This window comes from Callithrix jacchus, chromosome 22 (genome assembly GCF_049354715.1).
Source record: "Callithrix jacchus isolate 240 chromosome 22, calJac240_pri, whole genome shotgun sequence".
Taxonomy (NCBI): Eukaryota; Metazoa; Chordata; class Mammalia; order Primates; family Cebidae; genus Callithrix; species Callithrix jacchus.
The window spans coordinates 44066823-44091702 of record NC_133523.1 but is presented as its reverse complement, the minus strand read 5'-3'; the positions used below and the strand labels follow the sequence as shown (position 1 = coordinate 44091702).

Sequence of the window (24880 nt, the reverse complement as noted above, 5' to 3'; positions counted from 1 at the left end):
CAGGATGGGTAGATGTCCGAAATTCTAGAAAGAATTTTAGGTGAAGGTAAGGATTTATAGAGAAAAGCTGAGATATCCTGGGGGTGACTACTGAGTAAAGGTCAGAAATCTCCAAGAGAGGTCACAGGAGGTCCCATAAAGATCAGGGCAGAGGCAAAGAAGCTGTATGCTTCTGTGTGGAGGTCAGGGATCAAGGGTCACTTACCACATCACCTGGGCACCCTCTTCTGACACCTCCACTGCCATTTCCACCCGGTCACCCACAAACACCTGCTGGTCCTCAAGAGGTGTGACAATCAGGACTGGAGGTTCTATGGGGCAGCGGGAGAGGAGACCCGTCGTTTCAGGACCCCCTCCGGAGTTCCGGTCCCTCTCCACACTCAGGCCTGAATGCCAGCCTCACCTTTGACGAAGAGCTCAGTGAAGCACTTCTCATCCTTGACGGCGACTTCATAGGCTGCGTCATCCGCCAATGTGCACTTGTTGATGGTGAGAATTCGCTTCTTACCAACGTTCTCAAACACGTACCTGATGCAAAAGTCTCACATCGAACCAAGGCACAGAGCATCCACCTAGTCCTGGGGTAGCTCTGCTCACCTGTCCACAAGGTAAGTCTCTCTCTCTCTCTCTGAGACAAATTGTGTGGGAAGAAATTGAGGGCCCAGTTTCAATTATCTACTTATTTTTGTTTATTTTTGAGACAGGGTCTCTCTCTGTCACCCAGGCTAGAGTACAGTGGCGAAATCTTAGTTCACTGCAACCTAGACTTCCTGGGCTCAAGCGATCCTCCCACCTCAGCCCCGGAGTAGCTGGGATCACAGGTGCACACCACCATACCCAGCTAATTATGATCCTGATGGGAAATGTAGAAAACACAGCCAAGGCTGGGCACAGTGGCTCACACCTGTGATCCCAGCACTTTGGAAGGCCAAGGCGGGAGGATCACTTGAGGTCAGGAGTTTGAGACCAGAGGGCCAACATGATCAACTAAAAATACAAAAACATTAGTCTGGTGTTTGCCCTGGCAAATATCCTTGTAGCTAAAAATGCTTGGTCACGATAACTGCTCCCAATACATACCTAGGATGGCACAACCTGAAGGCTTTTTAATACACCGCCCTTAGGAGACTTGCCAATTTACATTCCCACCAGCCACATTTGTGCTATTCTTCTCCAACACTGGGTTTTAGAATTTCAAAAGGTTTTGCCAGTTTGGAGAGCAGAGACACTTTTGTTCCCATTTTCTTTTTTCTTTTTTTTGAGACAGGGTCTCGCTCTGTTGCCCAGGCTGGAGTGCTGTCACATGATCTAGGTTCACTGCAACCTCTGCCTCCCAGGTTCTAGCAATTCTCCTGTCTCAGCCTCCCGAGTAGCCAGGATTACAGGTACATGCCACCACACCCAGCTAATTTTTTTTGTATTTTAATACAGATGGGGTTTCACCGTGTTGCCCAGGCTGGTCTCAAACTCCTGAGCTCAGGCAATCCACCCTCTTTGGCCTCCCAAAGTGCTTGGATTACAGGCATGAGCCACCACGGCCAGCCTTAATTTTGTTTATTTTTTGTAGAGGTGTGGTTTTGTTACATTGTCCAGGCTGGTCTTGAACTGGGGTCAAGCAGTCTTCCCACCTCAGCTTCCCAGAGTGTTGGGATTACAGACGTGAGCCACCACACCTGGCCTAGTCTATTTTTCTAGTGAGGTATTTGTACTTTTCCTATAGGGGTGAGAGTGCCCTCTCTGGTTAAGAGTGATGGGCCTTGTCTCCGGGCACTTTCTCTGGACTGGGATGTCCCGGTGCAGGGTCGCCTGACCCACACATACTTGCTGCTCGGTTTGATCTCCTGGCCGTTCTTGTACCACTTGAGGGGCAGGTCTGGGTCGCTGATCTCTACCACCAGCTTGATCTTGTTGCCTCTGTCCACTTGGTAGGCTGGATCCAGTTTCTTTGTGAATGCTGGAAATGGAGGCACGCAGAGGGGATGGCAGCCAGTGGTCCTCACTGCCCTGATCATCCCCAGAGGCACCACATCTCCTTCCCAGGCCAAGGGCTCTCCAAGGTCAAAGTGAGGAAGTCAGGAGGCCTCCTATGAACTTAGAGGTCCCTGAGAATTCCCTTGGTGGTGATACAGGGCAGGGGACCCCACAGTGGGGCTTAACCTGCAAGGGCTCTTGGCCTCACCCAGGAAAGAAGTCAAGGGCAAGCCAGTGGAAGGTAGAGAAAAACAGCTTTCTTTCTTTCTTTATTTTTTGAGACAGAGTCTCGCTCTGTCCCCCAGCTGGAGTGCCATGAAACAATCGCAGCTCACTGCAACCTCTGCCTCCCGGGTTCAAGCGATTCTCCTGCCACAGCCTCCCGAGTAGCTGTGATTACAGGTATATGCCACCACGCTCGGCTGATTTTTGTATTTTTAGTAGAGATGGGGCTTTCACCATGTTGGCCAGGCTGGTCTCGAACTGCTGACCTCAGGGGATGTGCCCACCTCAGCCTCCCAAAGTGCTGGGATTACAGGTGTGAGCCACGGCGCCCGGCCCAGAAACAGTGTTATTAAAGCGGCAGTGTGATGGTACCCCAGCTGCGCCTGCAGAACAGGGTTACCCCACAGACAGAGAGCAAGCGCTCCAGGCAGTTCCGCAGTCAGATTGTTACCCACTTTTAATTACCCGTAGATTAACGAGTGGGTCATACAGAAACTGCTAGGAAAAGGGTGGTAACTTTTGGGCAGTCTGTTCGTTGCCAGGGAAAGGGGCAGTAACTCCCAGCTGTTGCTATAGCCCTGGTTAACTGACATGGTACACTGGTGGGCGTGTCTCATGGAAAGCTGCTGCCACCCTGTCCCTGTTTTAGCTAGTCCTCAATTTGGTCCAGTGTCCAAGGCCCACCTCTGGAGTTGGGTCTTGCCTCCTACCTCACTGGGACCTCGAAAAGATAGGTCTGGGGGCGGCCCAACCATTAGATACCCAAGAGGCTGGGGGTCCCTGGGTGCAGGGCCCAGATCCCCCCAGACCAGGGCTGACCTGCACTCTTTTTGACCTCGACCTTGGCCTTCTTCAGCCGCTTCAGCATGCCCCGGAGGTCGGTGATGCCATACTGGAAGGCGATTTTCTCGTACTCGCTCTTCTTTGCCCCTTTCAGGAGCTCCCAAATCTCCGGGGGGATGCCTAGGTCATCGTCATCTTTCTTTTTCTTCTTCTCCTCCTCAACCACCTCCCTGGGGGGTGGGGGAACATACAGGGGCCATCAGGGAGTGAGGAGGGGAGGATGTCCCTCTGCCTTCTTCACTCACTTGCTCCGTGACTCACTCAAGTACCCTTCCCTTTAGGGGCCTTATTCTCTCCTGCCTGGTCAATTGCCCCAGCCTCCTCCTGGGGTCTCCTGGCCTCTTCCCGGCATGGTCCCCACTGGGTATTTCTTTTTCGTTGCTGTTTCTTTTTGAGACAGAGTCTCCCTCTGTTGCCCAGGCTGCAGTGCAGTGGCTCAATGCAACCTCCACCTCCTGAGTTCAAGCGATTCTCCTGCCTCAGCCTTCCAAGTAACTGGGATTACAGGTGCCCGCCATCACTTCTGGCTGACTTTTGTATTTTTACTAGAGATGGGGTTTTGCCATGTTGGCCAGGCTGGTCTCAGTCTTCCGACCTCAAGTGATCTGCCCGCCTCGGCCTCCCAAAGTGCTGGGATTACAGGCATGAGCCACCGCACCCAGTCCATGGGGTATTTCTTATCATTATTTTTTTTCAGATTTTCTTATTTCCATAGGTTATTGGGAAAATGACTGCACAGTTGGGTGAATACGTTGATGGGAGGTAGCCAAGGGAGTGGCTGGCTGGCTGGAGACAGAATGATGAATCCATCAGTAAATGGAATTTCAGGGCTTTGGTTATGGGGATTCATGGGCAAGTGAAGGGTGGGTAAGTGCGCCAGCAGATAATGCATATGAGATTGCCAATATTTAGTTTTTTTTGCAGAGTCACGGTCTCCCTATGTGGCCCAGGTTAGTCTTAAACTCCTGGGCTCAAGCTTTCCTCCCGCATCAGTCTCCCAAAGTGCTGGGATTATAGGTGTGAGCCACTGCACCCAGGCTTTCAATCACTTTTTGCCTACAGAACATCAATTTCACATAGCTCAGTCTAACAGGGGGCTACCTGTGTGGATGGGTGTGTCAACTGCTCACCTGTTCACTGGTGAAATCAGTTGCCTATTCACAAACCCATCCATTCATCCTCCACCCACCCTCTCCATCCATCCACTTCCCTGCCTATTGAGGCACCCATCTTCCCACCTCTCCATCACCCATTCATCCGTACCATCCACCCACCTTCCCACCTGTCTATCCATCTGCACCTGCATCTCCCAATGAAATCTAACATCCCACTCACCCGTTACTCATCCACCTACCTACGTAGCCAGGCTGACTGTAAACAGGCAGGTAAACAGGCGGGAAGATGGTGGTTAATGGATGGATGTGTGGGTAGACAGATTAGCAGCTGGACAGGTAGGCGAATGAATTAGTAGATGGATAAATAGGCAAATGATTGGATGAATGGGTGAGCGGATGGACTGGTAGGTGGACAAGTGGATGGATGGATGGATGGATGGATGGATGGATGGGAGGGTGAGTAGGTGGAGGCATAGGTGAACTAGAGCCTGAGGGACCTGAGAGTGGGTGTGAGAATGGTGGGTTAAGGGCGAGGAGGTGGGGGAACTCGTGGCAGATGGTGACTGGGTGGGGTGTGGGTAGGGGTCTAGGTGAATGGGTAGATTGGTGGATGAACAGGCAGCCTCGTGGGTTGGTGTGTTAGATGCTGGGTGGGCAGGGAGTGAAGAGATGGAGGTGGTAGAGGGATAAGCAGTGGGCTTAGGAGGAAACAAGGGGCCATGGAGCTTCACCCACCACCTCTTCCCCTTTAGCCCCCGCTCCCCTCTCTGTCCCAGGTCCGGGGCTCACCTCTTCTTCAACAGGCCACTGAAATCCAGCTCACCTGCGGTATCCGACTTCCCTTCACCCCTGTGGCCATTGAGAGGGGGTATAAGTCTTGACGCCTCAGATTCACCCCAGGATCCCCACTCCTTGCCTTCCCAAGTCCTCCCTTTTCCCTCCCAAGGGAGAGTCTCCCATGATCCTTGGGACCCTGGTAAGGGCCTGGAGTCACTTACGAACGCTTGAAGGTTTCTAGACTCTGCCCAGAGGCATCCTGACGGGGTGCTAGAAGGGGTGATGGGAGAAGGGAAGATGAGTTGGAGGCCAGGGCTGATCTGAGACTGAGAGCCGGTCCCCAGGCCCGAACAATCTCTTCCAGGCCCCCTTCTTCCATCTTTTGAACCAGCACACCCTCACTAAGGCCTGGGCATCCTCTAGTTCTAGAAGAGCTCACACTCGTTTCCCTGGCTGCCACGTTCCACCCTCTCTCAGCAGCCTACACCCCCACACCTGGACCACCATGTCTTTCTCCGTAGGCCTGGACAATCTCATTTCCTGTGCACCCCACATTTAAGCCCTCACACATTCTGGGCTGCAGACCCCCAGAGCCCAGACACACTCAGGGGCCCATATATGTGCCCTCGAATCCATGTAATGGCCTGTTAATCCGTACACCTTCGCCCTAAACCCACACGCCCTTATTCTCTAACCCTGGATACGCTCACTTCCCAAGCCTTTACGCCTACTATCTCAAACCCGGGATGTGCATGACTCACCTCCTAAGCCTTTGCATGTGCATCCCAAAACCCTGAATACGTTCACCCCCAAATCCAGACCTCCTCCCATGCTAAGCTAAGTCTCCCCGAGTTTGAATATTCTGACCCCTGAATCTGCACTCCCTCCTCCAAAACCCTATGCCTGTGCGCTCTGCAGACACCTGGCTGGTGCACCTGGCTTCCACCCCCAGACGCAGAAGCCTTTGCTTTCCCGCACCAGCATACCCTCCACATCAATGTTGAAGCCACAGCTGTCACAGGCGTCCTTGGCTTTGACCTCGAGGCGGTAATCCCCACGATCCCCCAGTACCACCTTCGCGATGCGCAGCTCCACGGTGTACACCTGTGTCCAGGACGGAGGGTGTGGGTGCACGGGACCACCCTCTAGAGCCACCCCATATTCCCCAGAGTCCATTCATAGTCTATCTCCAAGTCTTCACCCCCACCCCACGGGGGGAGGGGCAATGGAGACCTAGAGGGGCTCAGCACCTGGTGACCAGCTCTGTCTCCTCACATCTGACCCTTCAGGACTTCTGGGGCCCATGTCCCTGGCTCCCTCGGGCCTTGCTGGGAATACACATAACCAAGCCCAGGCACATCCTGCCCCACGCCAGGCACCCTCCCCTCTGCCCTGCACAATCTCTCTCCAGCAGCCCCGCACAACCTCCATCCCCAGAGGGCCCACTCCCCATCCCCCGGCTCCAGGCCCACAGGGACGTCTCAGACAATAGGGCTTCTGAGAAACACGTCCTGCACAGCCTCCAGTCCCGCCCACCGGCCCTCGGTCCCAGGGTGTCCTCACATTGCTGGCAGAGTCGTGGGACTCCTTGAAGGAAAAGCGGGTGCCACTCTTGATGCCCAGTTCCAGCCACTTCCCCTTGAACCACTTAATGGTTGGTTTGCCCGGGAGCTCCTTCCCATTCACCTTGGCCACAACCATCACGTCCTGCCCTACATAGGATGAGGAACAGGGTAGAGTGAGAGGAGGCCCAGGCAGGAACCTAAGGCTCTCCAGAGGGAGACTGAGGGTGAGAGACCCCCGTCCTCCCTCCTACCCAGGAGTCCTGGCCTCAGCTCCCTCCTCCCTCAGACTCAGAGGTCCAGGCCCCCAGATCCTCCTCCCTCAGACCCAGGAGTCCAGGCCTTCAGTCCCTCCTCCCTCAGACCCAGGACTCCAGGCCCCCAGCCCCTCCTCCCTCAGATCCAGGACTCCAGGCCCCCAGCCCCTCCTCCCTCAGACCCAGGAGTCCAGATTCCAGGCCCTCCTCCCTCAGACCCAGGAGTCCAGATCCCAGCCCCTCTTCCCTCAGACCCAGGGGTCCAGGCCTCCAGCCCCTCCTCCCCAGGGTTCCCCTCACCATTCTCCACTGAGACGGAGTCTGGCTTTTTCAGGAAAATTCCAGTAGGCTCCTCTGCAGTTGGGGACTGATCCTCAGGTGGAGCTTCTGCTCAGGGGACAGGATTAGGATGAGGAGGTCTGAGATGGGCTGGGGAGGGGACAGTGGGCCGCTTTGGGGAAGGGACTTAGAGACAGGGAGGGACGCTCTGCTCAGAAATCAAACATCATGGGGGTGAAATGGCTTTTCCTGGCCTGGGAAAGGCCACTGGTCACCCTTGTGGTTGTGTGACCTTGGCCAGACTCCCCCACCCCTTTGAGCCTCCGTTTCCTCATCTGGAGGTCACTCAATGGACCTTTGGGGTGGGAGAGGTTTAGAGATTGGGGCAGAACTTGGTGGTCAATCAGCCAGTTGACAGGAGCTGAAGCCAGCCAAGGTGCTGGGCTATGCGTGGCGGTGCCAGGGAGCCCGGGAAGGCTGGGAGCATGGGAGGCGTGGGTCAGCCCTGGGGCTATGTGGGGACAGATTCAAGGACAGAGGTTGGGGGAAGGCCGAGGGGAGGTGCATTGGGAGGATGGAGATGAGAGGCCAGGCCAGCTGAGCCCAGGGGATGCCTCCTTACCTTTGGGGGCCTCTGTAGGCGCCTCCTTAGGGGGAACCTCCTTGGGGGCTTCTTTGGGGGCATCTTTGCCTTTGGGGGCCTTTTTGGCCACTGTAAGGTAGGGAACATTCACCGTTGAGCATGCAGTCAGAACACTCCTCCCTCTGACCCAAGAGTCCTGGCCCGGCCCCTCCTCCCTCAGACCCAGGAGTCCAGACCCCAGCCCCTCCTCCCTCAGACCCAGGAGTCCAGACCCCAGTCCCTCCTCCCTCAGACCTAAAGGTCCAGGCCCCCATCCCCTCCTCCCTCAGACTCAGGAGTCCAGGCCCCCACCCTAGGTATAAATTTATCTGAGAGTCTGTGGGATCGGGTTTCCCTTACCCCCAGAAGGCCCTGCCTCATCCGCCCAGGCCACCAGGCCCTGACCTTTTGGGTCCAGGGGTATAATTAGCTCTCCCTCCGGGCTGGAAACTGGACACCTGGTGCTGACCACAGCATCCTTCCCTGCCCTGCCCGCTGTTCCTTACTGGCTGGATCTGTAGCTACAGCAGGGGCCGGACCCATCCCACAGCCTGCTTGGCCTGATGCCAATGGACCACACATCCCAGGAGGGGGGCCACCCAGCGATGCGTGTCTCCTGCGGTGAGTTCCTCATAGAGAGAAAGCCTCATCTCCATAGAGAGTGTTCCCCAGTCCCAATCAAAGGTCCCCAAACCCCACAGAAAGGAACCCATCCCCTATATGAAGAAAGCCCCGTAATTCCTACACAGGGAAACCTCAGTGCCCAGAAAAATGAGGCTCCCCTACCCTTAATCCAGAGAATTCTCCTGTGACTCCATGCAGATGGGAACCATCAATCTTTTTTTCCTTTTTTTTTTTTTTTTTTTTTGAGATGGAGTCTTGTTCTGTCACCCAGGCTGGAGTACAATGATGCAATCTCAGCTCACTGTAACCTCCGCCTCCCCGATTAAAGCAATTCTCCTGCCTCAGCCTCTTGAGTAGCTGGGATTACAGGCATGCACCACCACGCAGGCTAATTTTTGTATTTTTAGTAGAGACAGGGTTTCACTATGTTGGTCAGGCTGGTCTCGAACCCCTGACCTTGTGATTCGCCCACCTCGGCCTCCCAAAATGCTGAGATTACAGGCGTGAGCCACCGTGCCTAGCCAGAACCACTCATCTTTATGCCCACAATCACCCATATCCTACAAAGAAGGTGCCTCAGAGTCTATTCATTTGTTTTCCCCAAGCAGTGTCTCGCTCTGCCTCCTAGGCTAGAGTGCATTGGCAAGATCTAGGCTTACTGCAACCTCCGCCTCCCGGGCTCAAGTGATCCTCCCGCCTCAGACTCCTGAGTAGCTGGAACTACAGGCCCACACCCACAAGCCCAGCTAGGTTTGTGTTTTTTGTAGAGACGGGGTTTCACCATGTTGGCCAGGCTGGGCTAAAACTCCCGGGCTCAGGCGATCCACCAACCTTGGGCACCCAAGGTGCCAAGACTACACAGATGTGAGCCACTGAACCAGGAAATTTTTATTGTTGTTTTTGAAACAGGGTCTCTCTCTGTCACCCAGGCTGGAGTGCAGTGGCATGATCATAGCTCACTGCAGCCTCAACTGCCCAGGCTCAAACGATCCTCTTGTCTCAGCCTCCCAAGTAGCTGGGACTACAGGCATGCACCACCACACCTGGTTAATTTTTAACTGTAGAGACAAGGTCTCTGCATGTGGCCCAGGCTGGTCTTGAACTCCTGTTCTCAAGCAGTCCTCCTGCCTCAGCCTCCCAAAGTGCTGGGATGACAGGTGTGAGGCACTGCACCTGGCCCCCTCTGAGTCTTCGCTCCAAGAAGTGGCCCAGACCCTGCCGGGAGGATGCCATCCCTGAATGTGGAGAACCCAATCACGTGAAAAGGCTCCCCAGTCTGGGCAGACTCGGTGGCTCACACCTGTCATCCAGCACTTTGGGAGGCCGAGGCGTGTGGATCACCTGAGGTCAGGAGTTCGAGACCAGCCTGGCCAACGTGGAAAAACCCAGTTTCTACTAAAAACACAAAAATTAGCCAGGCATAGTGGTGCACACCTGTAATCCCAGCTACCTGAGGCAGGAGAATTGCTTGAACCCGGGAGGTGGAGGTTGCAGTGAGCCGAGATTGCACTACTGCAGTCCAGCCTGGGCGACAGAGCAAAACTCCATCTTAAAAAAAAAAAAAAAAAACACCTCCCCAGTCTACACACACAGGACCCCCATCCTCATCAAGCAAAAGGAATCCAATTTACAAACCCATCTCCATCAGAGATGGGTCCCCCAATCACTTACAAGTAATCACTTACCTGCAGAGTGAAAGGGATCCCTCATCCCACACAGATATGAGACCACCCCCATTTCATACAAGGAAGGAAAATCCTGTCACAAAGGGAAGGGGACCCTCTTCCCCATGCAGAGCCGAGACCTTCACCCTACACACACGGGAACCCCCATCCCACACAGAGAAGACCCCTCCTCCTCCCAATCTTACAAATCCCAAATACCCATTCAGAAAAGAGCCCCATCCATCCCCACACAGGGAGGGGGTCCTGGAGCCACCTGGTTTTGCCTCAGGCATGTCGGAGGACCTCCTCCACCTCTTCTGACTGCAGCTGCAACCCGCTAAGCCCTAGGGAGGACAGGTGGGCCCCCAGGGGGAGCCTTTTAAGGAGTCCTGAGACTCCCAGAAGGCTCCAGGAGGCATCAGACCTTGGGGCCGCCCCACATTCCGCCCGCATGTTCTAAAGGGCGAGAAATAACAGCTGGACCAAGAGAGATGGCTGAGAGCCAGGTCCCCAGGGAGGAAGGGCTGGGGCTCGGACACCTGGGTCTGAGAGAGGAGGGGGCTGGGACTAGGACTCCAGGGTCTCAGGGAGGAGGGGGCTGGGTGCCTGGATCCCCGAGTCTGGGAGCAGAAGCAACCGGGGTCCCAGATTCTTGGGTTTTCTAGAAAGGAACGCCTGGACGCCGGGCTCCCAGGAGGAGGAAGAGGAAGAGATCGAGAGTCTCAAGGGGGCAAGGGCTGTGGGCCAGAGCTCTGGCATGAAGTAGGGCGGGGAGGAACAGGGTCTAGGAAGCCATTCTTAGCATCTGCAAGTCAGGAGTTTTCGGGAAACCGGAGCCGGGAGGGAGGGTCCGGTTTCCCAGCGTAGGCAGGACGGCGGAGGGGGGAGGAGGTCCCTGTGCCTCCGGGAAGGGCGTCGGGGTTCTGGGACTCCGGAGTCTCGCGCCCCGGCCTAGGCAAACCCGAAGGCCTGGGCCCCGGCCACCTGGGACGCGGACTGGCCGCCGCCCCTCCTGGGACCGCTCCCCGCGACTCTTCCCGGAGCGGGCACCGGACGCGAGTAGCGGGCAGGCGTCCCCGGCGGGGGCGGGCGGGAGGCTGGGAAGGCCCTGGAGGGCTGCCCGGACGTTGGCGCCCTTCCCGGCAGGGAGACCTGCGACTTTCTGAATGGGGAGGCGCTGGATGCGGCGGGCGCCGAGGGGGCGGGGCCTGGGGAGGGCGGGGCTTGGGGACACCAGGTGTTGCGGGGACGAAGGAGGGAGAGGGTGCTGAGGACTTAGGGTTAAGGCGAGGGACCACGTGGCTAGTAACGCGGCGCGAGTATCGCGGACCCGGTGTGAGAAAAAACAAGCCCCTTCTCTCTTTCTTCCTACTCATCTTCCCACCCCTCCTCTTCCAAAACCCCCTACGAGCCGGAAAGTTCTACGCCTCCAGGGAGCATCAGCCAATCCGACGTCAGCCCCGTGTGATGTCACGGATTGCCAGGCAGACTGCTGCGGCGCTCCGGTGAGCCCCGCGAAGCTGGGGAGGGGCTGGGGCCTGGAGTGGGGCGGCCACCTGGAGCCCCTCCCCCCGCCCCCCGCCCCACCCCCGGGCCGCCAGGCCGAGGGCTCACTTCGGAGTGCAGGGGGCAGAGATCCAGAAGGAAGGGGAAGCGGGGAGGAGGTGGAGAACTTCAGTTGGCAGGAAGAGAGAAAGACATAAAACAAACGGAACACTCTGTGCCTGCACGTCGAGCCTCGTATTTCTCGGCATTCAAGTTTCAGACAGGTTTTGCTGTATGATCTCTTTGGGTTTCTTGTTTGTTTTTGAGACAGGGTCTCGCTCTGTCGCCCAGGCTGGAGGGCAGTGGCAGGATCACCGCTCACTGCAGCCTCGACTTGCTGTGCTCAAGTGATCCTCCCACCTCAGAAGTTCAGAGTAGCTGGAACTACAGGCATACGTCACCACGCCCGGCTAATTTTGTATTTTTTGTAGACGGGTGGGCGGGGGGGGGTGTTGGGGGGTGCTCACTGTCTTGCCCAGGCTGGTTTCGAACTCCTGGACTCAAGCTATCCTTCTGCCTCGCCCCCCCCACAAAGTGTTGGGATTAGTGTTGGGATTATGGAGCCACCCACCGCGCCAGCGTGTAATTGTCTCTGAACTCCTCTCTCATCATCACCCGTGACGGTTCTCTGACAGCCTGCAGTCCCAGTGGAAAGGCAGGATTGCAGTCCCTCACAAAAGGTCCCAGGAGGTTTGTCTACCTCAATTTGTCTTATTTTATTCTACATTTAGGGTGACAATGATAGCTTTTATGAAAAGTACCTTCTTTGTTGCAGGGGGCCCTCGGGAGGACGTTTTGCCCGCCCTTCCTCCCTCTGCCTCCCCATTCCTCTTGAGGGCAGGTCCCAGCCTCCGCTCTGCCACCAGCCACTGTGTGCCTCCACATGGAAGTCTGGTGTCTCTGGGTCACTAGTATTCCCTCCTCCTCCTCCCGGGAGTGAGGTGGATTTCAGGTGATGTGTCAAAGGCTCAACAGGTCTGCAAAGGCTTTTTTTGGAGAAGGAGTTTCGTTTTTGTTGCTCAGACCAGAGTGTAGGGTGAGATCTCGGCTCACTGCAACCTCCGCCTCCCGGGTTCAAGCGATTCTCCTGCGTCAGCCTCCCAAGTAGCTGGGATTACAGGCATGCGCCACCACGCCTGGCTAATTTTGTATTTTTGGTAGAGACAGGGGTTTCACCATGTTGGTCAGGCTGGTCTTGAACTCCCGACCTCAGGTGATCCACCTGCATCGGCTACTCCAATGGGCCATGAGGGCTTTTTAAGATCTTCTGCCTTCTCTCCCTTTTTCACAGAAGGGACAAACTGAGGGAAGGAACGAGTCATTCACCCTAGATCCACCTACTCCCCCCCACTCCTCCCCCACCCCCACCCCGGGCTCACCTACTCCCCCCCACTCCTCCCCCCACCCCACCCTATGGCCTCTTGGCTGACAGCCTTTGTCTCCCTGGGGGTCCCAACCAGCACTCCCACAGCCCATTCAGGCTTCATGTTCTAAAACAAACAGGCCTGAGAAGCTGCTGGGGTAAGACAGCCAGGGATGGCAGCCCTGGAGTAGATTGGAGAACAAATACTCCATTAAGACAGGCTACTGGCCTGTTCCAACTCCCCTCCCCTCACGGAAAACTATCCCACTCTCTCCAGATCATCCAAAGTTTTAAGTGAAGGCAGAAATCTGCGTTATGCAAAGTCTCCCTATTTTGAATGGTCTGCTGTTTGTTTTTTGTTTTTAAGACAGCGTCTGGCTCTGTCACTCAGGCCAAGGTCAGTGGCACAATTACAGCTCACCACAGCCTCAACTTCCTGGGCTCAAGTGATCCTCCCACCTCAGCCTCCTGAGCAGCTGAGACCACAGGTGTGCACCACCATGCCCAGCTAATTTTTTTTGTTTTGTAGAGAAAAGGTCTCATTATGTTGCCCAGGCTGGTCTTGAACTCCTGAGTTCAAGCGATCCCTGCCTCGGCCTCCCAAAGTGCTGGGATTACAGGTGTGAGCCGGTGCCTAGCTGATGGTCTGCTGTGAATATGGACCCTTCATACCTCCAGTGCCACATGCTACAGTGAACTAAAGAGACCACCACCAGGGACAGGGTAGGGGGTGACCACCTTTAGACCTCTGGTTAGAAATAACATGGGTGGGGCTGGATGCAGTGGCTCACGCCTGTAATCCCAGCACTTTGGGAGGCCAAGGCAGGCAGATCAGGAGGTCAGAAGATCGAGACCATCCTGGCTAACATGGTGAAACCCCATCTCTACTAAAAATACAAAAAAAAATTAGCCAGGCGTGGTGGCATGCGCCTGTAATCCCAGCTACTTGGGGGCTGAGGCAGGAGAATCACTTGAACCCAGGAGGCAGAGGTTGCAGTGAGCCGAGATTGTGCCACTGCACTCCAGCCAAGACTCCATCTCAAAAAAGAAAAAGAAAAAGAAATAAGATAGGTGGGGAGCTGCCATGATCACCCGGAAATCAGTCTCATGGCCAAAGAGGTCCTCAGCATGGCCACAGGGAGGAGGGCCACCAGGAAGGGTGGGGTCCCTGAAGGGCATATCAGATGGAGATCCTAGGAGGTCAGATGTGATTGGAGGATCCCAGATATAACAAGGGTGTCCATGACAGGGCCCAGACCGGACACATTTCACTGACTCCCCCATCCCCCACCCCAGACTGCTCAAGAGTGATTTCAGACATGACAAAAGGATCTCGGAAGAGCCCTAGATGTGATTGGGGAACTCCAGACACATAAAAAAGGGACAGCAGAATAGTTCCAGAGAATTAGGGGATCTCAAAGATGAGGGGGACAGATGTGACAACACAGCCATAGATGGGCAAAGAGATCTGAGACAATAATGGCTCTCTCAGACATAACTAGGAGATCTCAGATCTGACAAGAGGGACCCCTGGACAGGGCTCAGGGCTGCCTGCAGGGCGCCTACCCCAGATGAGACTGAGGGTTTACAGACACACAGGGATCTTAAAAAGGTCCCAGGTCTCCTCGCTGGGTTATCAGATATCACAAGAAAATCCCAGGGAAGCTCCTGGGATTCCAGAAGAACTGCCACCCTGCTTCCCCTCGTAATAGTGGTCCATAGGTCCTGTCACCCAAAACATGAGGATCCGGGGAGTCCGTACATAATAAATCCCAGAGGGACCCCAGGCACAAGTGAGGAATCCCCGACGGCCCGGGCTGGGCTTGGGAACTGTGGCAGGGCAGCGCTCTCCGCACCCCAACACGTGTGACGCGTAAGTCCTATCACCTAGGCTGTGGGGACGCCCTTTTTCTTCCGAGGGGGTCCTGGCTGGGATGCGAGGTACCCCAGCGGCTTGGCAGGTGGAGCCTCGGTGCGCTCAGGCCCGGCGGGCTGCGGGCAGCAGCGCGCTGTCGAACTGGTAGGTGAGCTTGCGCTTGACCTTGCGGATCTCACCGGTCTTGGCGTAGTTGCGGAGGGCACGCGCCAGCTTCTGGTAGGTCATGCGCTTGCGGTTCCCCTTCTGCTGGCCCCAGCGGCGCGCCAGGAGCTCCTTGTGCTTGGAGGAGAACTGGAAGACGCCGGCGCCCGGCTCCACCCACCACACACACTCACGCATGTCCCCGCGCGTCAGCAGCCCCAGCAGGAACTGGTACAGGCGCAGCTTCTTGCGGGTGCCTGCGGTGGGGTCGGGGGCATGCGTTAGGTGAGGGGTCCCTAAGGCCTCGCCTTCCCCACCCAGCCTCCTCCGCGACTCCCACCCAGACTCCATCTGGATCTGAGAAGTGGGGTGAGGGAGGTGGCTGTTACAGACACCCAGCTCTGCACCCCTCACCACGGGGAGGGGGGGCAAGTCACTCCCCCCCACCCGAAGCTGTCAGCCCCAGGCCCCCTCCATGTTCTGTGCTTTAATTTTCGGGATTTATGTCTGTCCTGCCTTCCGCCCTGCGGCTAGCACGTAATATTACGTATGTGTTGAGCCGGTGGATGAAAGAATCTGTGAAATGGGTTGACGGCTGCTCAAAGGCCTATAAGAGAGAAGCAAACAAATCTGCAGGCAGTTTGCATTGGCCTGGCCATCTCTCCAGCTCCTGGTCTCCAGCCTCTCAGCCCAAAGAGGAACAGGGTCCCCGGAGAGGCCAGGGCACCTGACTCCTGGGCTCCTAGGTTTCTTTTCTTTTCTTTTTTTTTTTGAGACAGAGTCTTGTTCTGCCGCCCAGGCTGGAGTTCAGTGGTGTGATCTTGGCTCACTACAGCTGCCTCCTCCTGGTTTCAAGAAATTCTCCTGCCTCAGCCTCCCCAGCAGCTGGTACTACAGACACGCGCCACCACTCCCAGCTTATTTTTAGTAGAGATGGGATTTCTCCATGTTGGCCAGGCTGGTCTCAAACTCCTGGCCTCAGGTGATCCACCCACCTCGGCCTCCCAAAGTGCTGGGACTACAGGCGTGAGCCACCGAACCCGGCCAATAACTGGGAGTTTTCAAAGCAGGGCACTGGCTACAAGAATCCCATCTCTGCTGTTTCACAGCAGTGTGACCTTGGGATGGTGACATAGTGACATCTTAATTTTTTTTCAAGGCAGGGTCTTGTTCTGCCACCCAGGATGGAATGCAGTGGAGCAATCACAGTTCACTGCAACCTTGACCTCCTGGGCCTAAGTGATCCTCCTGCCCCAGCCTCCCCAACAGCTGGGACTACAACTATGCACCACCATGCCTGGCTAATTGTTTTATTTTTTGTAGAGATGAGGTCTTGCCATGTTGCTCAGGCTGGTCTTGAATTCTTGGGCTCAAGCGATCCTCCCACCTCAGCCTTCCAAAATGCTGGGATTGCAGATGTGAGCCACTGCACCCAGCTTGAATTCTTATAATTTTAGGCTGCCTCAGCATTCATGTAAAATATTAAGTTGGAGGCTGGGCACGGTGGCTCTCGCCTCTAATCAGCACTTTAGGAGGCCAAGGTGGGCGGATCACCTGAGGTCGGGAGTTCGAGACCAGCCTGGCCAACAGGATGAAACCCCGTCTCTACTAAAAATACAAAAATTAGCTAAGTGTGGTAGCTGATGACTATAATCCCAGCTACTTGGGAGGCTGAGGCAGGAGAATTGCTTGAGCCCAGGAGGCGGAGGTTGCTGCAACCTGGGCCCCAAGAGTTAAACTCCATCTCAAAACAATAAAAAAATAAAACAAAAATTGGACTTTCTCATGCTGGAAGCAGGGCCATCCCCCTTGGCGGTTTCCAGTTCTAGATCTGCCTCCCCCAGTTCCTCAGTGTGGGTGACCCAGACATCTCCTTTATGCAGCTGCCTCCTGCTGACCACCTCCCTGTGGGACAGCCACGGACAGCCTACTTGATGGCCATGCATGGACTGGGCAGATGCCTCAGTGACTGCCTCTCAGGCACAGCGTGACCTCCTGGAACTTGATCCTGCTTGCTTTCAACCCACCAAATATGGTCTTTATTTGTTTGTTTGTTTGTTTTTGAGATGGAGTCTTGCTCTGTTGCCCAGCCTGGAGTGCAGTGGCATGATCTTGGCTCACTGCAAACTCCACCTCCTGGATTCATGAGATTCTCCTGCTTAGGCCTCCTGAGTAGCAGGGGTTATAGGTGCCCACCACCATGCCTGGCTAATTTTTATATTTTTAGTAGAGATGGGGTTTCACCATGTTGGCCAGGCTGGTCTTGAACTCCTGATGTTAGGTGATCCACCAGCCTCAGCCTCCCAAATGCTGGGATTATAGGCATGAGCCACCATTCCTGGCCTGAACCACCAATTAAAACCCCCCACAGGAAACCTGTTTGGCTGATGCCTTGGATCCAATAAAGGCGTCAGTCCACTGGTCCCTGTCTCTCCCTCCCTGCCCCCTGTGTGTGCAGCCTCCAGGCGTGCCATGTATGCCCCAGGACCTATAAGCAATAAAATATTTATTTCCGGCTGGGTGAGGTGGCTCATGACTGTAACTTCAGCAATTTGGGAGGCTGAGGTGGGAGGATCACGTAGGCTCAGGAGTTGGAGATCAGCCTGGGCAATGTATCGAGACCTAACCTCTACAAAAATTTAACAAATTAGTCAGATGTGGTGGTGCACGCCTGTGGTCCCAGCTACTCATGAGGCTGAGGCAGGAGGATCGATTGAGCCCAGGAGTTCAAGGCAGTAGTGAGCCAAGATTGCGCCATGCACTTCAGTCTGGGTGACAGATGGAGACCTTGTCTCAAATAAATAAAATATGTATTTCCAGCTTGTGTGTTTCCTAGTCATTGCAGAGGTCCTCTCCATCTTAAATATCCTAAGTTAAAACAGCTGACTTAACTTCTCTGAGCCAAAGCCTCCTCAGGCACAAATGAGGCTGTGTAGTCGGGCACAGTAGCTCATGTCTGTAATCCCAGCACTTTGTGAGCCCAGGACTGGTGGATCACCTGAGGTCAGGAGTTCGAGACCAGCCTGGCCAACATGGCGAAACCCCATCTCTACTAAAAATACAAAAATTAGCTGGGCGTGGTATGGGTGCCTATGATCCCAGCTACTTTGGAGGCTGAGGCAGGAGAATTGCTTGAACCCGGGAGGTGGAGGTTGCAGTGAGCCGAGATCGCACCACTGCACTCCAGCCTGGGTGACAGAGCAAGACTCTGTCTCAAAAAAAAAGAGAGAGAGGAAAAAAAAGAAACCTAGGAGCCCAGGAGTCAGGTGCCCTGGCCTCTCCCGAACCCTATCCACTTTGGGCTGAGAGGCTGGGAGACCAGGAGCTGGAGAGATGGCCAACTTATGAGGCTGAAATTTTTTTTTTTTTTTTTTTTTGAGACAAGTCCTGCTCTGTCACCTGGGCTGGAGTGCAGTGGTGTGATCTCAGCTCATTGCAACCTTTGCATCCTGGGTTCAGCCAATTCTCCCGCCTCAGCCTCCGAAGTAGCTGGGACTACAGGCATGCACCACCACACCCGACTGTTTTATTTTTTTATTTATTTTGAGATGAAGTCTCGCTCTGTTGCCAGGCTGGAGTGCAGTGACTCGATCTCAGCTCACTGCAACCTTTGCCTTCTAGATTCAAGAGATTCTCCCGCCTCAGCCTCCTGAGTATCTGGAATTAAAGGCATGTACCACCACGCTCCGATAATTTATTTTTTTTTTTGATATGGAGTTTTGCTCTTGTTGCCCAGGCTGGAGTGCAATGGCATGATCTTGGCTCACTGCAACCTCTGCCTCCTGGGTTCAATCGATTCTCCTGCCTCAGCCTCCTGAGTAGCTGGGATTACAGGCACCTGCCACCATGCTCAGCTAATTTTTTTGTATTTTTAGTAGAGATGGGGTTTCACCATCTTGGCCAGGCTGGTCTTGAACTCCTGACCTTGTGATCCACCGGCCTTGGCCTCTCAAAGTGCTGGGATTACAAGCATGAGCCAATGTGCCTGGCCTAATTTTTATATTTTTAGTAGAGACAGGGTTTTGCTATGTTGGCCAGGATGGTCTCGATCTCTTGAGGTTGTGATCTGCCCACCTTGGCCTCCCAAAGTGCTGAGATTACAGGCATGAGCCACCACACCCAGCCTAATTTTTGTGTTTTTAGTAGAGACGGGATTTTGCCATGTTTGGCCAGGCTGGTCTCGAACCCCTGCCCTCAGGTGATCCGCCCACCCCGGCCTCCCAAAGTGCTGGGATTACGGGTGTGAGCCACCACACCCAACCTGTGTGTTGATTTTTACAGTCCATTGTAGAGCAGGTAGTGCCAGGTGCTGGGCAAGGCGCTTTACAATGATGAGCTCACTCAATCTCCATCATAACCCGTGAGACAGGGATGATGACAATGAGACTCATTTTCCAGATGAGAAACTGAGGCCCAGACACAGAAAGTACCGACTGATCCCAGCTCCCCTGGGGTTGAGCATAAAGGATGTGGGGCACTCCGGCAGGGCAGGGTCGAGCCGCTGGGGTTGACAGCGTGCTTGTTTCTGTTGCTGTGGTGTTGGGAGTGCCGGCGAAGGGCCGACCCACTGAGAAACTCACTCTGCCTGGCACTGCTGTCCTATCTCCACATATTTTCTCCTTTCATCCTCCCAGCGACCTCATGAGGGTAGACACTATCACCTCCATCCCTATTGTACAGAGAGGAAACCTGGGCACAGAGAGGTAGAGGCACTTACCCAAAGTCACACAGCCAGCAGGTGGTGCGGATCTGGGAGCTGCTCTAAGCGATGGAGTACATGTAGGGGCCCAGGAAGCCACGGTGCTTTCAGCCCCCTCCCCCGCCTCCAGCATCTCTCCCCCACCCCAGCCACTCCCGCCTACCTGCCTGGGATCCCTTCCCCTCAGGGCCAGCCACGAGGGCCTCATCCGACTCGCTGTCCGAGACCTCCAGGGCTGGGCTGTCCAACAGTAAGTCTTCCTCCTCTGACAGCACAGGGCTGGGGTACGGGGCATATGCCGGGGGACCCAGGGTCTGCGGAAGGTCAGCGTCACTGAGGAAGGTCAGAGCCCCCTTCTCTCCCTCCACTCCGCGCTCTCAGGCCCGTGAGGTGGCCCTCCTGGCTCTGGTCTCCATCTTTGCTGAGAGCCTGGACTTTGACCTTTGTTTGGAGCACCATGCCGTGGCCAGAGGACACCTGAGGTTCCTCCTTAGAGCAGGCCCAACACCGCTAAAGCCAGTCCGCCCTGTCCCTGGCTTCCTGCACTACCTCTCTTGACTCACTCGTGCAGTGGGGCAGAAGTGGAACGTAACCTGGGAGGCAGCTGCAGGGGTTACACTATGTGCAGTCTCAGTGCACTGCCTAGCACCCAGCAAACCTCAACCAAAGACCAAGATTGAGTTTTCTTTTTTTTTTTTGAGACAGAGTTTCGCTCTTTTTGCCCCGTCTGGAGTGCAGTGGCACAATCTCGGCTCACTACACCATCCACCCCCCGGGATTCAAGCGATTCTCCTGCCTCGGCCTCCCGAGTAGCTGGGATTACAGGCATGCGCCACCAGACCCAGCTAATTTTGTATTTTTAGTAGAGATGGGGTTTCTCCATGTTGGTCAAGCTGGTCTCGAACTCTCGACCTCAGGTGATCTGCCCTCCTTGGCCTCCCAAAGTGCTAGGATTACAGGCGTGAGCCACTGTGCCCGGCCCTTCTTTTCTTTTCTTTTTTTTTTTTGACACAGGGTCTTGCTCTGTTTGCCCAGGCTGGAGTGCAGTGGCGTGATCCCAGCTCACCACAGCCTCACCCTCTAGAACTCAAGCAATCCTCCTCCCACCTCAGCCTCCCAAGTAGCTGGGATCACAGGTGTGCACCACCCTGCCTGGCTCGGGCTTCATTTTAACTGTCCCCTTACCACTCACCTGGCTGGAGAAGTCCTCCATGGGATATGCGTGGAGGCCAGGCCCTGGGCCCTCCAGGCTGGGGGCCAGTTCAAGGCTGCCTGCAGGGCTGTAGGTGGAGGGTCCATAGCAGAGCTGGGCAGCCTGGGGGTGGCTAAAAGAACCTGCTGCAGGGTCGAAGGCTTCATAGGGGGCAGCTGGGACAGGTGGGGCCACAGTCCAGTCCCACAGGGAGTCTGGGGGAAGGGCACTGGGTCAGGAGCTGGGAGGTCTGACCGAGGCCGCCTCCCAGTCTAAGCCCCCAGCACAGAGAGGCCATTGTAAGCTGTGCAAATCTTTGACCCCGGGATTTGCATAGGGGAGTGGATGGGTGGGAAAGGAAAGGGAGGATGCCTATAGGCCTGGGCCACCTTTATCCTGTTGTGCTAGGCGATGACCTCCCCTGGGCCTCAGCTCCCCCATCTGTGAAATGGGCCTCAAGGCAGGAAGGGCACTGGGCTGGGGTCACTCACCGGGGGCCCCCTCTGAGTCAGGGTAGCTGGAATGCTTGCAGCTGTCCAGATCATAGAAGACGCCGTCTGGGTACTAATACAGGGTGCAGGGGGGAAGAGGGGTCATCCCATGCCTTGGGGAGTCCCCACCCCCACCCTGGACCCTTGGGGAGACACAGACAGGGGAGAGAAGAGGGGAACCTGGAGTGATCAGAGACAGACCAACAGAGAGACACAGAGACTAGGCATCAAAGACAGGGACAAAGAGCCAGAGATACAGAGAGTAGAGACACAACCCAAGAGGGACATATAGAGGCCAGGTCCTGCTAAGACGGTGGGCTCCCAAGACACCCCAGCCCCTCACTGGCACACAGTCTGCACATCAGAGCACCTGGAGAAAGGGCAGAAGTACTCTCCCAGCCTTGTCTGCCTGGGGTCTCCGGAGGCAAAGGGCAAGGGGAAATGGAAGTTTTTCACTTCACAGAGGCAGAGGTTCAGTGCTTTTAAAACAAACCTCCAGGCCAGGCGCATGTGGCTCACGCCTGTCATCCCAACACTTTGGGAGGCCGAGGCAGGCCGATCACCCGAGGTCAGGAGTTGGAGGCCAGCCTGCTCAACATGGTGAAACCCCCGTCTCTACTAAAAACAAAAAATTAGCTGCGTCTGGTGGCAGGTGCCTGTAATCCCAATTACTTGGGAGACCAAGGCAGGAGAATCGCTTGAACCTGGGAGGTGGAGGTTGTAGTGAGCTATCATGCCAATGCACTCCAGCCTGGGTGACAGAGCAAGACTCCGTCTCAAATAAATAAACAAACCTCCATATGTTGATTCGCCCGACGAATCATGTGTTGCTGCTTCAAGAACTCACGTCTAGGAAAAGCTAAAGCTAGACCCACGTCATGCCTAGGCCCTGGTGGTCTCACGCCTCTGCATTTAATCAAGAGAATTGAAAATGCATGTGCACCAAATAGCCTTGTTTCAGAATCATCCCAGCAGCTTTATTCCGAGTCTCCAACTGGAAACAGCTCCGGTGTCATCCACAGGTGAAGGGATAAACAAACCGTGGTATGGGCTAATCATGGAGTACTATACAGCAAAGAAAAAGGACAAACACCTGACACACACTTCATGTGGAGTGAGAGAAGCCAGGCCCCAAAAGCGACATGCTGCACGACTCACTTTATATGAAGTTCAAAACCAGGCAGCCGGACACGGTGGCTCACACCTGTAATCTTTGCACTTCGGGAAGCTGAGGCAGGTGGATCACTTGAGGTCAGGAGTTTGAAACCAGCCTGGCTAACATGGTGAAACACTGTCTCTACTAACAACACAAAAATTAACTGGGCGTGGTGTTGCACACCTGTAATCCCAGCTACTTGGGAGGCTGAGGCAGAATTGCTTGAACCTGGGAGACGGAGGTTGCAATGAGACAAGACCATGCCACTGCATTCCAGCCTGGGCGACAGAGTGAGACTCCGTCTCAAAAAAAAAAAAAGGCAAATTACAAATTGGTGTGGAAATATCAGAGAAACGTATTGACTGAGAAGAGACAGGAAGGAATGTTCAAGAGCGATGGAAACATTCTGTACCTTGATCTGCCATGTGGCTACAAGGTATATATATATATATATATATATATATATAGTGCAAAAACTCACTGATGTGTCCACAAGATTTGTCACATTACTGACTTGTAAGTTACACTTCAATTAAAAAAAAAAAAAAAACATGGATGGGGTGTGAATGTGGAGGGGCATAAACAAGGGTTTCTTTCAACCACATCAGTAAGATGTGATTTCTCAGCCTGCGTTGTGGGTTCAAGAGTTGGGTATAGTATTCCATGTCTGAACTATTACGGAATAAAATATTTAAAAATACGGAAGAAAAAAGAAGGAAAGGAACACATAAACACGTTTGCTGAATGTGAGATGGGCAGAGAGAGACATGAAATCACAAGGAAGTGGGTTCAAGCCTGAGAGGGGAGAGAGACACGGGAGATATGGATGGGGGTGGCGGGAGATACCGAGGGGGAGTTCAGAAACAAAGTGGCAGGAAGAGGCGGGAGGGGAAACTGAGGCAGGAAGCAACTGACTTCTCCGAGGGAAGTCACCTCGGGCCACCCCTCCCTGGCCCCCAGGGTCCCCAACTCACCAGACAGCTGAAGTGTGGCCCATCAAGCCTGGAGAGGGGGAGACACAGTGGCATGTCAAGGCTGCCTCCAGCCACCTGAGTCTCAAAGTGGTTGGGGACTGATGGGGAGGAGGCAGCAGCTGTGACCACCGCAGCCCTGTGTGAGGGACCAGCCCCACCACATTCACCCGACTCCCCCACTACCCACTGCTGGGACAGGAAGTGGGGGGGTAGGGAGCAGGCAAATGTCCCCCTCCTACCTAGAATTTGCATAGACATCCTGGTGGGGAGAAGCAGGGAAAGTGAGGGAGAGAAAGTTCCCGGAAAGGAGGTGTGGGATGGAGAGGGGGCCTGGGCCAAGTGGGGCCTTGGTGGCAAGTCAGTTAAATGGGTCCAGCTTGGACCAGAGGTGAGGGATGCAGAGATGTCTGGGTGGAGAGGGGGAAACCCAGAGGAGACTGATGAGGAGGCGCGAGGAGAGGTTAGATGGGGAGAAAGGTGTGCAAATTCACACACAGAGGCAGGGAGGATTCCTGGAGCCCCAACTGGACGCACTGGCAGTGAGGGTGAGGCAGAAGGAAATGAAAAGGCAGAGAAAACTGGAGACAGAGACACAGAGACAGGCAGAGACAGAGAGCAAGAGGCAGAACTCGGAGAGCCAGGAGATGCCAGATACAGAGGGAGCAGACACGGGGAGACCCAGGGAGATGGGAGTTGCAGACGGACAGGGCGAGCCCAGGAGGATACCTGCAGGAGAGCACGCTAGCAAGTGTCCTGAGGACATGAGATCTTCGGGGACCAGGAAGAACAGGGAGCCGGGGGATGGAGGAGAGTCCCAGTGAGAGCACACTAGCAAGTGTCCCGAGGACATGAGATCTTTGGGGACCAGGAAAGAAAGGCACTGGGGGGATGGAGAGTCCAAAATGAAGAGGGAACAGAACCCGCAGGGGCAGGAGAAAGGGCAGACCCCTTCCCTCCTCTCCCATGCACCTGCCCTGAGGAGCTGAGAGACTGCTGCCCACAGGTGAGGCCCCACAGAGGGGCAGTACAGGTGGGGACCCCGAGTGCAGGTTTGGGGGCCCTCACTTACTGTGCAGCCTCCAGGGCGAGCATGGTGGTGCCGGGCGGGCTGTGTGCAGCCCGCTGCAGCCGCCACCCCTATTTATATCTTGGCCCAGCCCCTGCCAGGGGGAGGAGGGTGCCCGCTGGCCACAAGCTCGGCCCTCCTCGAAAATCCCCTCAGGGAGGGGGTCAGGGGAGGGGGCTGGATTGCACAACGCCTTTGTCACGTGGCAAGGAGGGCAGGCCAGGGGCTGTCTGGATTTGGGGATCCCCGTGGGCTGGGGTTGGGGGGCTGACCTTGAGAGGTAGAGATGGGACAGAAGCTGGATTTGGTCCCACCCTGAAAAAGTCAAGGGCTGGGGTTTGCTGAAGAGGGGAATCAGGAAAGGGAGGATCCAGACCCAGAAGTTGAATTCCAGCAGGGGCAGGCTGGAGGCAGAGGGCAAGAAGGCTCTGTCCC

At 55.2% G+C, this 24880-nt stretch overlaps 2 protein-coding genes across 2 annotated transcripts in view; both read right to left on the bottom strand.

Annotated features, from left to right (window-relative positions):
• The window catches only part of MYBPC2 (myosin binding protein C2), a 35035-nt gene extending 24741 nt beyond the window's left edge, over positions 1–10294 (bottom strand). Inside the window, exons 1-11 of the mRNA XM_035285914.3 lie at positions 10214–10294; positions 7652–7741; positions 7051–7137; positions 6495–6643; positions 5918–6035; positions 5153–5201; positions 4944–5003; positions 3016–3209; positions 1822–1954; positions 404–528; positions 206–311 (exon numbers count right to left, since the gene is read on the bottom strand). Of these exons, the coding sequence (XP_035141805.3) occupies positions 206–311; positions 404–528; positions 1822–1954; positions 3016–3209; positions 4944–5003; positions 5153–5201; positions 5918–6035; positions 6495–6643; positions 7051–7137; positions 7652–7741; positions 10214–10232 (1130 nt within the window). The 5' untranslated portion in view covers positions 10233–10294. The remainder of the gene's footprint in view (positions 1–205; positions 312–403; positions 529–1821; positions 1955–3015; positions 3210–4943; positions 5004–5152; positions 5202–5917; positions 6036–6494; positions 6644–7050; positions 7138–7651; positions 7742–10213) is intronic.
• A 3886-nt stretch (positions 10295–14180) lies between these two features.
• On the bottom strand, positions 14181–24495 carry SPIB (Spi-B transcription factor). Its single transcript, XM_035285913.3, has 6 exons — positions 24449–24495; positions 23380–23407; positions 21250–21322; positions 20759–20973; positions 19730–19880; positions 14181–15124 (listed from the first exon to the last, which is right to left on the bottom strand). The coding sequence occupies exons 1-6, from the start codon at positions 24469–24471 to the stop codon at positions 14826–14828; spliced, it is 789 nt and encodes a 262-aa protein (XP_035141804.1). The 5' UTR covers positions 24472–24495; the 3' UTR covers positions 14181–14825.
• Positions 24496–24880: the final 385 nt, after the last annotated feature.

Bases quoted from the DNA above. Each gene is read 5' to 3' on its own strand.
- SPIB (XM_035285913.3), bottom strand. From the start codon at position 24,471: ATGCTCGCCCTGGAGGCTGCACA. The intron at 23,408-24,448 runs GTAAGTGAGGGC...CCCCCTCTCCAG, and splicing joins CTCGCCCTGGAGGCTGCACA to GCTTGATGGGCCACACTTCA. The intron at 15,125-19,729 runs GTAGGCGGGAGT...ACCCCACCGCAG, and splicing joins GGGGAAGGGATCCCAGGCAG to GCACCCGCAAGAAGCTGCGC.